Below are 14,193 nucleotides of genomic sequence, written 5' to 3'. Positions count from 1 at the left end.
AAATCAATCAATGGATGGCTTTATATGACCCATTGGCATAGTTGTAGGCATTTCTTGAGCAAGGGCGGATGCATTGCTAATATAAAGTCTGTGATGGAAGACTATCAAACCCAACACAACATGTCTGCATCGAGATTGGCATTATTATCAAAACTCCTCTATCCAAAGAAACTATATACACTCAATCAATCACCACAAGTTCCGCCGCACACCGCCCATTAGACCCCTTGGCCACAACAACAATCATGAACTGATCCTTGGGCACAGTCCTCGGCGTTGGGAACCGCTCCGCCCTCTTGGGTCTTGTGAGACGATCCTTGAAAGTCCAGGTGTTTCCCTCAACTGTCATGGCATTGGAAGGTTGACCGTTGACAAAGACCGTCACGCATGTCACTTGGACGTTGGGGTTTTTTGTCTCGATTGTGCCGTTGATTTCGACGGTGCGGACATGATTGGCCTTGTCTTGGTCTTTTCGAGTGGTTGTTGAGGTGATGGCCAAGCCAGGAACGGCATCTTTGAATGTCTCCTGAATAGAGGGGGAGAGATAAATCTCATCTGAAGCTAGAGGAGGTGCCAACAGGGGGGTGACTCTTCTCCTAGACCCAGTCTCGTACGCAAAAGCATATCTGAGAAGATCTTGATCTTGCCATGCCTTGGAACAAAAGGTGACACCAACGGGCATGCCCTTGTCTGCCATCTTTCCCATTGGTACTGTGATGCAGGGGATACCAAGATGCTTGAATGCTCTTCCTCCGTTGGAGTACAAAACACCCGGACGAAGAGCATCCGTCATGGACTCAAACGTCTCGTCTGCGTCTGCATACGCCACGTCACCGTTGGTTGGGAAAGCCACGAGGTCATACCCGTTGGAATCCATCCACTCCTCATATAGTGTCTTTCGCATCGCGTCGAGGGCCTTGGCGGCTTCTTCACACTCGGGGAACGTGTACAATGTTCCGTCTCGTTCGCGGACCGCTTCGATCATGTCGACGTATCGTACTTGGTTTTGGGACTCGGTGTGCAAGGTCGGATCGTCCATCGGCGCGACGAGGGGATGGATCTTGTCGGGGTCTGCAGCGGGAAGGCTTGGAATCTTGACGTCGTTGTTTTCTCGGAGGAAATCATCCCAGGCTGTGGCGATCATCTGACATCTTTCAATGCTCACCCACTCCTTGGACATGCCGGGCACGTTGGAGCTCTGGCCGGGAAAATCCTTCTTCGTGTATTGTTCGAGGATAGGGAAATCTGTTTCGACGATTGTGGCTCCGAGGGCTTCGAGGTTGGCGCATGTAATCTTCCAGAGGTTTAGGACTGAATCTGAGCAGAAAGATGTTGGTTCGAATCCTTCGATGCCGAGGAAGCATTTTGGAACGGCGATTCTCTTTCCTTGAAGGGAGGTTACCTCTTCAAGGGTGTGATAATCCGTTGGACGGACTTCTGAGGGCTTTGGGACATGAACATAGGTCTGATTCCGCCAAAAGTCGACTCCCTTTGATGACTCGGCATCATCGGCTACAGCAACATTGAGAACATCAAAGAGATCTGTCATGGACCGTGTATGAGGAACAATAACATCGCAGGTGGGATAGAGAGGCCACTGTCCCCTGTTGGGTAGCACACCCCAGCTCGGTGAGTAGCCAACCAGAGAGTTGTTGGATGCAGGGGCTCGACCTGATGAGACGGTCTCCCCGGCGAGTCCGAATGCGGCGAAACTCGCTGTTGTTGATGCCCCACAACCGTTGGATGATCCAGATGCAAATGCGGTGGCCATGTAGGTGAGGTTGTAGGGACTTTCTGCTCTTCCGTAGACGCCGCGTTGAGAGCCGCCGTCGGCCATCGGCGGCATGTTGGTCTTGCCAATGAGGATAGCTCCAGCCTCACGGAGGGACTTGACAATGGCAGCATCTTCAGAAGCAATAAGATCCGCAAACGCAGGTGATCCAGCAGCCACGGTCATGCCCTTGACCTTGAAGCTATCCTTGACGGTGTAGGGAATACCCTCGAGCGGACGAGGAGGATGAGAGGCGCGGTAGTTGTCTGACTCTTGGGCTTCTTGGAAGACGTTGCGGTTGAGGACGCAGACTGAGTTGAAGGAGGGACCGCGGCAGTCATAGTAGCCGATTCTGTGGAGGTAGAGGGAGACGAGTTCGACGCTGGTGATGGCTCCTGAGTCGAGGGCCTTTCTCAGGTCGGCGATGTTGGCGTCAACGAGGTTGATGCGTGATATTGCCATGGCTTGGTTCTAGGATGTGTAGAATAATAGGTGAGGATCGGTCAGGATATAGCCAGTGATGATTCTGAGTTTGGAATGCCGATCAAGTTGTCGATGGTTGTTGAGGGTATTTATCCCTGACTGAAGGCACTCGCCCCCCATCTTGGCCGGCGCGCCGGCGGCCACATTCAACGTGGGAATTCCCAGGTTTCTATAGATAAAAGATACGTAAAAGAGGCCGAAATTTGGGGGATCGTGTCATGTGCATTGTTTTGACGATGGGATATAGGCAGTTGTGTGGTGGTATCAGTGTCGCGATGTTGCGAAAGAGTACAGGGATGGAAAGTCGAAGCGGAGGTTGGGGTGGAAGGTCGAAGCGCTACCCTATACTTCAGCTACCGTAAAACGAGGTAAAGTATTTGTTTGCGAGCAGCAGACAACATGAGGTGCAATGAATATTAAATCCTTTGTGAGAAATATTTTACCTCTTAAATGAGAGGCTCTTTCAAGTAACAGCTCAAGATCTCATCGGTTGTTCTGAACGTTGACGAATGTGATAGAAGCATCAGTGGGGTTGGTCTTTGAGTGACTTTTAAATCTGACCAATTAAAATTACGGGTCAAAAGTCTGCGAACAAAACCCCACACCGCGTCATCCGGCGCGTCACCCTCCGACACGTGTTGCATCTTTAACCTCACACAATTTGTTCAAATTATGTCTTCTCAGCCTACTTTTGGTACCATTATAAGCGCAAATCGACGACGAAACCAAGAATTTAATGAGGTTCAAAGAGCTCTTATTATCAATGAGATCAGCAAGGGAAGAACCCACCGCGATGTCGCGCAAGAGTTTAAAACGACACCATCGACTACGCATAAGATTGTAAAGCGCTGGAAAGAAGACGGCACGATTAAAAAGAAACCCCGTGAAGGCCGGCCAAAGAAGCTTACGCCATCTGATATTAAGTATGTTATTATCTTACTTAAAAAGGACCGCAGGATTACATATGACGCGTTAGTTGGCGCGTTAGGTGGTCATATATCGCGTACGACAATCAAGCGAATTGTCCGCACATTTTACGGTCGCAAATGGAGAGCTATGCAGCGGATACCTATATCAAAAGAAATAGCAAAACAGCGGCTACAATGGGCAGAAGGTTGGGCCGGCGAAGAAGATGAATTGATGGAGGTATGGCTATGTAAAGATGGAGTATTATTTTGGTCTGGTCAAAGTTCACTAAGCTAACCCACCCTCGAGATAATCTTCTCAGATGAATCAACCGTACAGTCGCAACCTAACTATAAACGCGGCTGGCTCTTCCGGAAACCTCACGAGAAGTTTCTGAGGGGATTTGTGAATATCACGGTCTATGGGAAGAGTAAAATATCGATCATGGTTTGGGCAGCGATCTGGAGAGGCGGAAAATCGCACCTTATTATCATGGAGCGCGATCAACAGGCAAAGCGGAAAGGATACTCGGCTCTTAGCTATCAATAAGCTTTATTAGAGGGTTTACTTCCTATTTATAATGGCACACGACGATTTTAGCAAGATAATGCCCGAATACATACAGCTCAATCAACCCAGGCGTGGTTAATGGAGCACGGCATTGAGTTTATTGACTGGCCGGCACACTCGCCGGATCTTAACCCCATTGAGCACGTATGGAAAGCTCTCAAGGCCAATATGAGGAAGATGTTCCCTCACTTAGAAGAATTAAAGGATAATGAGGCTGACAGGGAAGAATTGATCAAATGCCTGAAGAAGGCGTGGGATGCAATAACTCCAGAGCAAATTACCACCCTCATTGACTCAATCCCTCATCGGCTCGCAGCCGTGCGACGAGCCAAGGGTTGGTATACAAAGTATTAAAGAGCGAAAGCAGGGCTATAAGCTGGTATAATTATCTTCTTAATTGACCTTTATTTCGCAAAGTTGTGTATAAGTGAAGTTGTGTGGTTAAAATGCAATTGGGGGGGCTGGGGTGGCGTGTTCGCAGACTTTTGGCCCCAAATTTTAATTCAAGAGCATGCTTAAGAGGAGGACAAACGTTTTAAACAAATGAGATTATCGCTGATCATTCTTGCTGATGTTATACAAAAGAAAAATGTGCCGTGGTCAACCGTTACCCTGAAAATCCTCACTGTCCTTTTCCCATACGTTCCAACCCTCAGCTCTGAGGCTTTAATCCATGCTGTTCTTGCCCTCATCATTCCTTGAAATACTCGGCAATCTCCTCAAGCAGATCAAACACCTTGTATCGGAGCCGATGCTCTCCCTCTACTGCGATCCAGCAAGTAAACACAATCACCTCTTCTGTGAGGTTGCCCGAATGGGGGCCCTTTGGGTTCAACTTTGCCGTTTCTTTCTTCTTCTTTTTCGATACCTCGCCATTCATTGCAGCTTCGTATTCGGCTGGGAGTTGGAGATCTTCCGTGTTGCACTCTGGCAATGAGTAGATGCGGAGGGCCCCAAGCAATTCCTTCTTCTTGTTGGGCGGTTGTCCCGTCTTTTCAGATCGTCTGAATGTGGCCCAGCGGTCCTTTTCAAGGGTGGCAATGACGGTTCCGTCAGAGCTGACAAGCTGAAGAGAAGTTAGTATTGATCCCTGTGTCGATCAGAGGACATACCTTGAAGTCATGGCTTATGCCCTTCCAGTTCTTGGTCCTCCCACTTCTGAACCTCCTCGTTCCAGTCCATCTATACTCCTGCCCACCCAACCCCCACTTCAGAGTCCTACTTAGAAAACCACTCCTCTTCATCTCAACCGGAAAAACAAGACCTTCAACCTCCTGCTGCTCCTCAAGTTCCTTCTTCGGCGGCGTAGGCCCCAAGCAGAACCACTTTCTAAACTTTTGCCCAATCCTATAGTCCCTCTGTTCTTTCTTCCTCCTCTTATTCTCCATGATCTCGTGCACGCCGTCGCCGACCTGCAGACGGAATGAATTCCACATGCTGGTGCGACGCGCGCGGGCTATGGCTTTGCTGGACGTGTACTTTGGGTTGTCGCCTTTGTACAAGATGGGACGCCATGTGTCGTGGTGTTTTTGCGGGACGGGGTTGACGATGAAGTATTCTGCTGCGTCGGCGGTTGATGTTGCAAAGAGATGCTTCTTGCCGAGTGCAGCCCGACGATAGAGCTGGAGCGTCTTGAGAGGTTTCTGCACATCGTTGAGGACGAGTGTTTCTGTATCGGCTTTGTCTGTATTGGCCATGGTTGTTGATTTGATGTTGTGGAATTAGAGTTGATGCCAAGGCAGGCTTGGCCGATGGGGATCTTAAATATCGAGATGTGAGTGTCCTCCCGAGGAATGCGAAATACGAGAATACGGAGGCTCAGCTCCCTACGGGAAGCTTACCCAATCGGGGACCGTAGGCAGCACAGATGCTGCGGCTGAGCAGTGCGGGAAATTGGATTGGGCCGCGAGGCGTTTTATAGCGGCATGTTGGTGCGGCTGACCTGGCGAAGCAGTCGATTCTAGCACTCGAGATGCAATAAAATGGACTTATTTGTATTACTGGTTTTGCCGGATTTAGAAGCTGCTTTGATAAGGCTGATTTCGGGCGAATTCTACTTCCGAGCATTACAACTTGGTCTTCATGCACCACACATGCCAGCCTGTTAGATTTAATCGTATTTTTCGGGTAAGGGTAACTTTTTATGTCGCGACTTGAGAACCGTGCCCCCTTGCCGCCAACGGTAATCTATAGAGATGCTAGTGGTCATGGTTTTCGCAATGCCACTACGGTATTGGAAATTGTCCCTTGTTGTGACGTCTGCGTGGGCTGGAAAGGAGAGCTTGTAGGATCAACGAGATGGAGCTTCTTTGCCTCTGCCCCTGTACCGGTAATCCTAACACCCGCTGTCAAGGACCAAGCTTGAGGCCTTTGCAGTGTGTCGATGTGTCTAAAAATATGCAATTTATGCTATTATTGGTACCTCACAGATTGGGAAGTGTTTGTGGCTGCGCCCAGCTAATGTCACTCCGTACTAACCCTACGGTCGATTTAAGCTTACCTCCCTAGCAACCAATGGCCAATAATGACATTTCCATAAGCGAACCCCAAACAAGTAAGAAAGGATACGTTCAACTTCTTTCTGCTTGTGATTCTGGGAAGGATGTTGCACCACACTTGGAGCTATATCAACTGAAGGTTCTTCAGGCTCCTTCATTAATCTGTTCTGATAGCAGACTGATTTTTCATGATGAACACCGACTCCAAATTGCACAGAAATAATCGAACTAATAACATACTTTAAGCATATAAACAGAACTATCAAGGATAACTAATTGTTTTCGTTTGTTCACTTAGGCCTTGACAACATCGAACCCCTTCATAGAATCCAAAGCCTCCCGAATCTCAACCTTGTAAGCCGGAATACCTCCCGAGTAACAAACAGGTTCGACCACCTTGTCAGGAATAGAACCACCCATGTAAGTGCTCCTGGTAGTCGGGAACAAGGTCCTGTTGTTCAGCTCGACCACGTGCTCCTTCCACTTGTCGGCCGCGTCCTGCTTGGGGTTGATGTACTTGATGCCGTCGTTCTCCATCTTTGCGATGCAGTCGGCGATCCAGCGACCTTGGACTTCGACGGTTGAGGGGCCGTTGGAGAGGAGGGTTGGGCCGTGAACGCCGTAGATGTGGAACATGTTGGGGTAGCCGCTGGTTGTCACGCCGAGGTAGGTCTTGGCGCCCTTTACCCATTCTTCCTGGAGTTTGGTGCCGTGGGTGCTCTTGAGGCCGAGTTGGGTCATGACTGTGAGAAGTTAGCTTGGCTCGAGTGATGATTGACATTTCATGTGACAAACCTCCAGTGACAACATCCTATATCTTGTTAGCAGCTGTTCAAAATATCAAGATCGAAGGAACTTACAAATCCTGTAGCAACAGCAATCACGTCAAACTCGTGGTGAGTACCATCAGCAAGAGTAATGCCAGTCTCGGTAAACTCCTTGATGGCGTTGTTCTTGATATCCACAACATCCACATTGGGTCGGTTAAACTGCTCGTAGTAGTTGTACTCGAGGCAAGGACGCTTGATGCCAAAGTAGTGAGGCATCTCGACGGGAGCCAAGAGGTCCCTCTTTCGGGGGTCGCCGATGCGGGCGCGCGTCTTCTTGAGCCAAAAGTTGTATGACTCCTTGTTGGCTTCTGGGTTGAAGAGGTTATCCTTGTACAGGGCGACCCAGTAGCGGAAGCCACCATCAGCCCAGACTTTTTCGTAAAAGGCGTCTCGCTCCTCGGGGGTGTCGTCGAATGTGTTCTTCTCGTGCCAGTCGTAGTGGAAGCCGGCGAAACTGGTCTCACGGAACTTGAAAAGCTCGGGGTACCACTTCTTCTCACGCTCTTGCTCTTCGGCGGTGAGCTTCCTTCGACGCATGGGGACAGCCAGGTTGGGAGTTCGCTGGAAGACCTTGACTTCGCCGGCGACAGGACCCCAGGCTTGGGTTATCTGGACGCCAGAAGCTCCGGTGCCGATGATGGCGCAGCGCTTGTTCTTGACATCGACTTCATAGTCGGGCCAGAAGGACGAGTGATGAATGACACCCTTGAACTTGTCCATGCCGGGCCAGTCGGGGACATAGCGCTTGGCGGCGAAGCCGGTTCCAAGGATGAGGTACTTTGCCTTTGCGGTGCGGCCATCTTCGGTCTTGACGCTCCACCGACCAGTGTTTGTGTCGAACTCTGCGCCGACGACGACAGTGTTGAAGGAGCAGTCCTTCTTGATGTCAAGGACCTTGTCGACGTGATCAAAGTATGCGCGGAGCTCATCGTAGGTGGGATAGTTGCTCGACCAGTTCCAGGTCTTCCAAGTCTCTGGAAAGCTGAACTGGTACTCTGGGACCTCGGAATCCACACCTGCTCCGGGATAGCAGTTCCAGCGCCTTGACACTCGTGTTAGTGGAGATGTACTCGGATATGAGGGGCGAAGTATGCAGGTGGGGGATCACAAGGCCACCGGCCCCATAGGACGTGTATGCAAGGTGCCAGTTTTTGCTTGACCGGCGTGGGTACTTACCAGGTGCCTCCGAGGTCGTTGCCGGCCTCAAAGATGACGGCCTTGTGTCCACGGTCGCGAAGAGTCTTGAGCATGAAGATGCCGGCTGTTGATATCAGTATTTGCATGATTCAATGGCGCAATCGAGAAGAGAATCGTAATCGTAAAAAGCAGTAGTGATGGGAAGTGACTTACCAAAGCCAGCTCCTACAATGAGTGCATCAACGTCGATATCCTTGCCATGTTGGGTAGTCGAGTAGGCAGTCAACTTGGTGTTGAACTCGTTGGATCGGATAGCAACGTTTTCACCCATTTTGGAGACTGTGATGTGAAGAGGAGTTTAAAAAAGGAGTAGAAAGATGCTGAAAGTTGGTATTAGAATGCTTGAATGAGTTGAGAGTGATGATACATGAACTTGATGAGGATCAAGACGTCCTATTTAACAGTTTCTGTTCTATGACTCGCAACGCCGCATCAAACACTCAAAGAAACCTTGTCCTCATCTGTACGCACAGAAGATTGCGGAAGGTCCTGCAACAGATCGGGCTCCCGTCCGCCGCAACTTGGTCACATTCATGAGGATGCATTGCGTCCTGCTGCAACGCAGTGCAACACTACAACTCCAGATTCAGCCCGTATCTAACCTCCTCTCCCCGCGTCTTTCCCCGGTTTCCTTGGCGTGGGGAAAGCTCATCTGCCGAGCTAGGATCATCGTCCACCCCGGGAGCGGCGCCGCGTCCTGAATAGCTACCCCTCAGTTTAGGTAGGTGGTGAAACCGCACTTCAGCTGCGGAGGCGGGTCCGCTTGCCGGGGCAAGGGGATCGTCGTTGGCGTTGGGTTCCAACTGAGACATGTGTGTGTCCGAGCACATGACAAAGTTGTGGGACTTTGTGAGGGGAGAGGATAAATAGCAGAGTAGAGACTGAGGTGCATATGTTATTGTGGCAAGTATTCACTAGTATTCGTACCATCTTTTTTACTCAGACACATATCAATTCATTCAATATGCCCCTCGATTCAAACGTCGTCACCAAGCTACGAGGCATCGTGGACGGGGCCTGCGCAGATCAAACTGCAGGTATCCCCGGCACGTCTGTCGTCGTGGTTGACAGAAGCGGCGAGGAGCTGTTTGCCCACGCAGCGGGGAAGAGAGGAGTCGCCTCCCAGGAACCCATGACGCTTGAGAATGTGTTTTGGATTGCGTCCTGCACAAAGATGCTTGCTGGTGTTGCCGTCATGCAACTGGTCGAGCAGGGGTTGCTCAAGCTCGATGACGGGGAGCAGACGGAGAAGATTGTGCCTGAACTCAAGGAGCTCAAGGTTTTGAACAAGGATGGCAAGTTGGAGGACAAGAAGAGGGCTATTACTCTTCGCATGTTGTTGACGCATACTTCTGGATGCGCGTATACCTTCTTCAATGAGAGGTTGAGGGATTGGACTCTTCCTGCCGGGTATGATGAGTTTTCGGGTCGTCTTGAAGACATCAAGATACCCCTGGTGTTCCAACCTGGAGAAGGCTGGGAATATGGTGTAAGTGGCCCTTGCATGAACCGATCTCACTGCATAAAATACTGATCATCTCTAGGTGGGCATCGACTGGGCGGGCTTGGCCCTGGAGCGAGTCAGTGGGCTGTCGCTCAACGACTATCTCCAGAAGCACGTGTTTCAGCCCCTGGGCATCAAGAACATGTCTATGCTCCCCGGCAAGGATATGCGATCTAAACTGGCCTACATGCACGCGAGGGACCCCGACGGGAAGCTTCGGCCAAGAGATCATCTCTTGAGGCTGCCACTCGTGGTGGACCCTGATAACAAGTCTGAAACGGCTGCCATATTTAACAGCGGAGGAGCAGGCATGTTTGCGCAGCCACAGGAGTATTGCAGTAAGTTTTTTCGCTTGGTGATAAGGGACTCGGCTTATTGACTATTTACGGCAGAGGTTCTGGCGGTGCTCCTCAACGATGGAACATGCCCTCGAACAGGGGCCAAGATCCTTCGAAAGGAGACAGTGGATGAAATGTTCCGCAACCAGATTGAAAAGTTCCCCAACGCATCTCGGCAGTTCATCCCGGCGGCCAAGCCGGATCTAACCAACCCGATCCCCGAGCTGTACCCCGTGTCGGGGAACCCTCCGCAGGGCTGGGGTTTAACCTTCATGATGTCCAACGGCGGAGGCACGGGGAGATCAAAGGGCACGGTGCACTGGGCTGGTCTGGCGAACCTCTGGTGGTGGTGCGATAGGGAGAATGGCGTTGCGGGCATGGTTTGCAGTCAGATTTTGCCTTTTGCGGATGCCAAGGTTCTTGGGCTCTGGGCCGAGGTTGAGGCTGAGATTTACAAGGCGATCAAGTAGATACCATACCCTCGAGACGTGATCAGGACGCGAGAATAGGACGTGCTTCACTAGAGTAACCTCGCTTAAACGTTCGGATGAATTTGAAGCTTGCCTTTCCAGTTCGAGACAAGATCCAAGACTGTCAGGCTCGAGGACACGTGGATAAACTCGGCAGCGTCGGAGAACAGGGGCCCGTCAGAACCCTTGCCTTGTAGATCCAATGAATGCGTCTCCTCGTCCAAAGAAAGTTTCGACGGCTCTCCTCCTTTACAATGCATCCTTCCAAAAGAACAACCTCCGCCCTCCCTCTGACGTATCACCCATCCATCACGCAGCAGAGAAAAACGCGGGGAAGATGCCATCCTGGTGGGGACGACCCCGGAGAAGCGGAGCTTGTTGCTCCACAAAAATATAAGGGGCTTCTCGGTTTCGGGTTTTTCCCCCCGCCCTCAACTCGCAGATTGTCCCCAGCTTTTTTCGGCCTTCTTCCGCAATCTTGTTCCTGCTTGGAAATGCTGAGAAAAGAGAGATAAAATCATATCGCGTGCTTTTATTGGCTGATGCCCTCTTCTCTTCCTTGTCCCGTCCTACCTCTATCGACATATATACCTGTCGCGAGTCCGTCGCGCCCACGGTAACGCGTCATGAAGCGTCAGACAAAGCTCGCATGCGACCAGTGCAGGAGGTCTAAAAGGGCCTGCGACGCCCCTCCTCTTGAGCTCCCGGATCACGACAGCTTCTCTAACGGGACCATCGTCCTGGGCAAGAGGCCTGGTGGGTTCCCCCGCCCTTCCCCGGTGCTCCTATCGTCCGTTACTAAATCCCTCAGCCTCGGAAGCTGAGCTTCGGCCTTGCTCGTACTGCACAAAGACCAAGAAGCAATGCACCATGAACTGGGCCTGGTCCCAGGTCCAGATCACCGCCGCCCTGGCTGCCGCCGCGCGTGAGGACTCGAGCTTGGAGTGCATCATACCGGGGAAGCGGAGGCAGAGCAGCAGCAAGGATGTCGAGGTTCAGCCTGCGATAACAGATACTGCCAGCTTCAGCATTCCTGCTTGTCAACCGGGGCCGTCTCAGGGCCCACCACAGGGTCTGTTCAGTCAGGAACTGCCGAACCTCGATCTATCGTTCCCCGAAGGGTCTCTCGGTGCCCTCCCGTTTGGTTCCGTGCCGCCAGAGAGTAACGTCCCTGGCCATGACTTTAACATGTCGGCGTTTGAGGAAGCCACGTCGTCGTCGTCGGATTACTTGGCTGACAACTTGAGTCATCATCTATCCGTTGGACCGGAGAGCATCTGTTCGCAAGCGCCACCTGAAGTCCAATTCGACGATTCCCTTTCTGCCTCGCAGCAAATTGAACCGATCCCTCCTCCCAGTCGCTCTTCTCGCTCCGGATCTAGTCGACTTGGAAGTGACAAGAGTCGGCAAAGGCAAAAACGCCGTCGCACGTCACGGAGCTGGTCATCGCACCAGACCGGCTCTCTATCCCCCTTCTCTATAGACCAGTCAATGATGGCGCGGTCCAACACTCAGTTCATCTCTACCAACCTGTTGAAGATCTATCACGACGTCTTGGAGCACAACCTTAGCTGCTGGCTGACGGAAGTGACGTGTCCATATAGACCTGGCTCCAACACGAGTCCACATTCTGAATGGGGTGCTTCATGGACGAACAGAATCTATATCCGAACACAGAGACTCGACCGAGTGGCCCAGTCTGCTAAGCTGATACAGTTGACCCGATCCGAGGACCAAGCGGCCACGAGGGCCCTCCACCTTGCCATCATGGCCTTTGCGACCCAGTGGGCTCAAGGGAGTCGTCGCCAACGAGAGCGCTATCATTCCTTTGGCGATCCATTCGAGGATGACCGACCAGAAGACTTTCTCGACGAGATCTCGGAAGAGTTTGATCGGAATATCCAGAAGCATTTTTGGGAGCAGGCACAAAGGGCTCTGCAGGATGTCGCCGACGTTGAGTCATACCGAGTAGCCTGTGCGGAGCTGGTTTTTGGTCTGACGCAGAAGCCATGGAGTCGCGATGACGATTCGACCTCTGGGACTGATGGATTCGACTTTTTGCTTGGTCAAGAGAGGAGGTTCGACGCGGACTCGATGATGGCTGAGCTAGGCGACATCATTGCTCGCGATGGTGCACCGGTCATGATGGAACGGGCGGCTCGAAAGATGCATACGTTAAAGTTCCAGTTTGACTCAACAAGGAGAGGTCTGGACGGGTTCCGTCGCGGGAAGAAAGCTAGCGACTCTCTTTCCATCATGAGCCCAGAAGATCGGGGGACCGTTGGCTTGTTGTTTTGGTTAAGTATAATGTTTGACACGGTGTCGTCGTCGATGAACGAGCGGCCGGTGGTCGTCTCTGATGCTGAGAGTCAACATGACGATGCTCGGCAACATCCTGAAGGACCAGATGGACAGTGGAATGTCCCTCTGTTTATCCAGGACAGTCTTGAGCAACCATATCGCATGGTTCACTGGCCCTGCACATACGAAGCTGCGGCGGAAGCTGTCACAAAGTCGGCGCCTGTCAAGGTCCTACTTTACCGGCACGTCTCGTACCTGCAAAACATTCTCCGAAAGGGAGGCAGGGGAGAAAAGGTCGAACAGATCATCCGCAACTCGATATCCGTCTTCAGATACTGGAACCTCACCCACGGGGCCTTCTTCAAGGAGCTACTCCACGACTACGAGGCTGTACCAGGACGCATCCAGAGTTGGTTCGTGTGTATATCATGTCACTGGCATTTGGCTGCTCTCATGTTGGCGGACCTGATCGAGTACGTGGACGAGAACGAGCTGGGCGTTGCTTCTGTATCTTATGGACGTCTTGGAAGCAAGATGGTTTCAAGGATACGAGAAGCCAGCGCGAGAGAGCTATCAGACCTAGCAAAAGTCTCTACCCCGGACAGAGGCACAACAGGGATGATATCACCCTCGCTATCACACTTCCACGACGCCGTAAACGAAGCCACTATCCTCACCGAACCATGGACCATCATCCTCATCCGCGCCTTCTCCAAGGCCGCGGTCCTCCTCATCAGCGAGGCCAACGATTTCCTCGAGTTTGGGCTCACGACGAGGGGGAGCTTCCAGGAGAGTCTTGCCCGGGCGGATGAGTGCACAAAGGGGTTGTGGCTGCTGGGTAAGAAGTCGGATATGGCGAGGAGGGTGGCGGATAGGTTGTCTTTGGCGATTCATAAGCTAAAGATGTAATTTTATTGGAGTTTTCGGGGGTTGTAATATGATCAAGGCAATAATGATCTGTTTTTTTGCATGGGCGGTTGGGGTTCTTGATGTGATGTTAGCTGAATCAAGGCTGGTTGTTGTTTAATTAGGAGTTGTTGGATTTTTGAAGCGAATTTGATGTTGATAAGTAATAACACACTACAAGGACCCTGTGACTACGGATGCGAGTGCCTGGCTCCTGCTAAGGCTGCCTTCTGAAAACAAGAATGGAATTATTCACTACGAGGCCTAGATATTATATGATTGCCGTGTTTGTGTCTTCTCACCCGTGTGCATCTGTTCAAGACCCTGGTGGTTATGGAGAGTCATGGGCTAACCGAGATAACTTCTCAACTCCCAGGCCACCACGACCCTTTCCATCACGGCGCGTCAATCTTGCAAAA

At 51.4% G+C, this 14,193-nt stretch overlaps 5 protein-coding genes across 5 annotated transcripts; 2 read left to right on the top strand and 3 right to left on the bottom strand.

Annotated features, from left to right (window-relative positions):
• Window positions 1-181: 181 nt before the first annotated feature.
• On the bottom strand, window positions 182-2,233 carry LRP88_05795 (uncharacterized protein; the record flags this gene model as incomplete). Its single annotated transcript, XM_083242340.1, has 1 exon — window positions 182-2,233. The coding sequence occupies one exon, from the start codon at window positions 2,231-2,233 to the stop codon at window positions 182-184; it is 2,052 nt and encodes a 683-aa protein (XP_083101276.1).
• Window positions 2,234-4,421: 2,188 nt separating this feature from the next.
• On the bottom strand, window positions 4,422-5,427 carry LRP88_05794 (uncharacterized protein; the record flags this gene model as incomplete). The annotated part of the gene is made up of 2 exons (XM_083242339.1): window positions 4,422-4,796; window positions 4,981-5,427. 2 exons carry the CDS (start codon window positions 5,425-5,427, stop codon window positions 4,422-4,424), a joined length of 822 nt encoding a protein of 273 aa, XP_083101275.1.
• A 1,095-nt stretch (window positions 5,428-6,522) lies between these two features.
• Window positions 6,523-8,526, bottom strand: LRP88_05793 (flavin-containing monooxygenase; the record flags this gene model as incomplete). The annotated part of the gene is made up of 5 exons (XM_083242338.1): window positions 6,523-6,971; window positions 7,024-7,039; window positions 7,089-8,100; window positions 8,235-8,319; window positions 8,409-8,526. 5 exons carry the CDS (start codon window positions 8,524-8,526, stop codon window positions 6,523-6,525), a joined length of 1,680 nt encoding a protein of 559 aa, XP_083101274.1.
• Window positions 8,527-9,219: 693 nt separating this feature from the next.
• On the top strand, window positions 9,220-10,567 carry LRP88_05792 (beta-lactamase/transpeptidase-like protein; the record flags this gene model as incomplete). The annotated part of the gene is made up of 3 exons (XM_083242337.1): window positions 9,220-9,744; window positions 9,800-10,097; window positions 10,152-10,567. 3 exons carry the CDS (start codon window positions 9,220-9,222, stop codon window positions 10,565-10,567), a joined length of 1,239 nt encoding a protein of 412 aa, XP_083101273.1.
• Window positions 10,568-11,193: 626 nt separating this feature from the next.
• LRP88_05791 (Zn(II)2Cys6 transcription factor domain-containing protein) lies at window positions 11,194-13,777 on the top strand (the record flags this gene model as incomplete). The annotated part of the gene is made up of 2 exons (XM_083242336.1): window positions 11,194-11,323; window positions 11,379-13,777. The coding sequence occupies 2 exons, from the start codon at window positions 11,194-11,196 to the stop codon at window positions 13,775-13,777; spliced, it is 2,529 nt and encodes an 842-aa protein (XP_083101272.1).
• Window positions 13,778-14,193: the final 416 nt, after the last annotated feature.

This window comes from Fusarium phalaenopsidis (assembly GCF_050370095.1).
Source record: "Fusarium phalaenopsidis strain FUZ10S chromosome Unknown contig_32296, whole genome shotgun sequence".
In the NCBI taxonomy this organism is placed as follows: domain Eukaryota; kingdom Fungi; phylum Ascomycota; class Sordariomycetes; order Hypocreales; family Nectriaceae; genus Fusarium; species Fusarium phalaenopsidis.
This window is presented reverse-complemented; position numbering and strand designations above follow the sequence as displayed.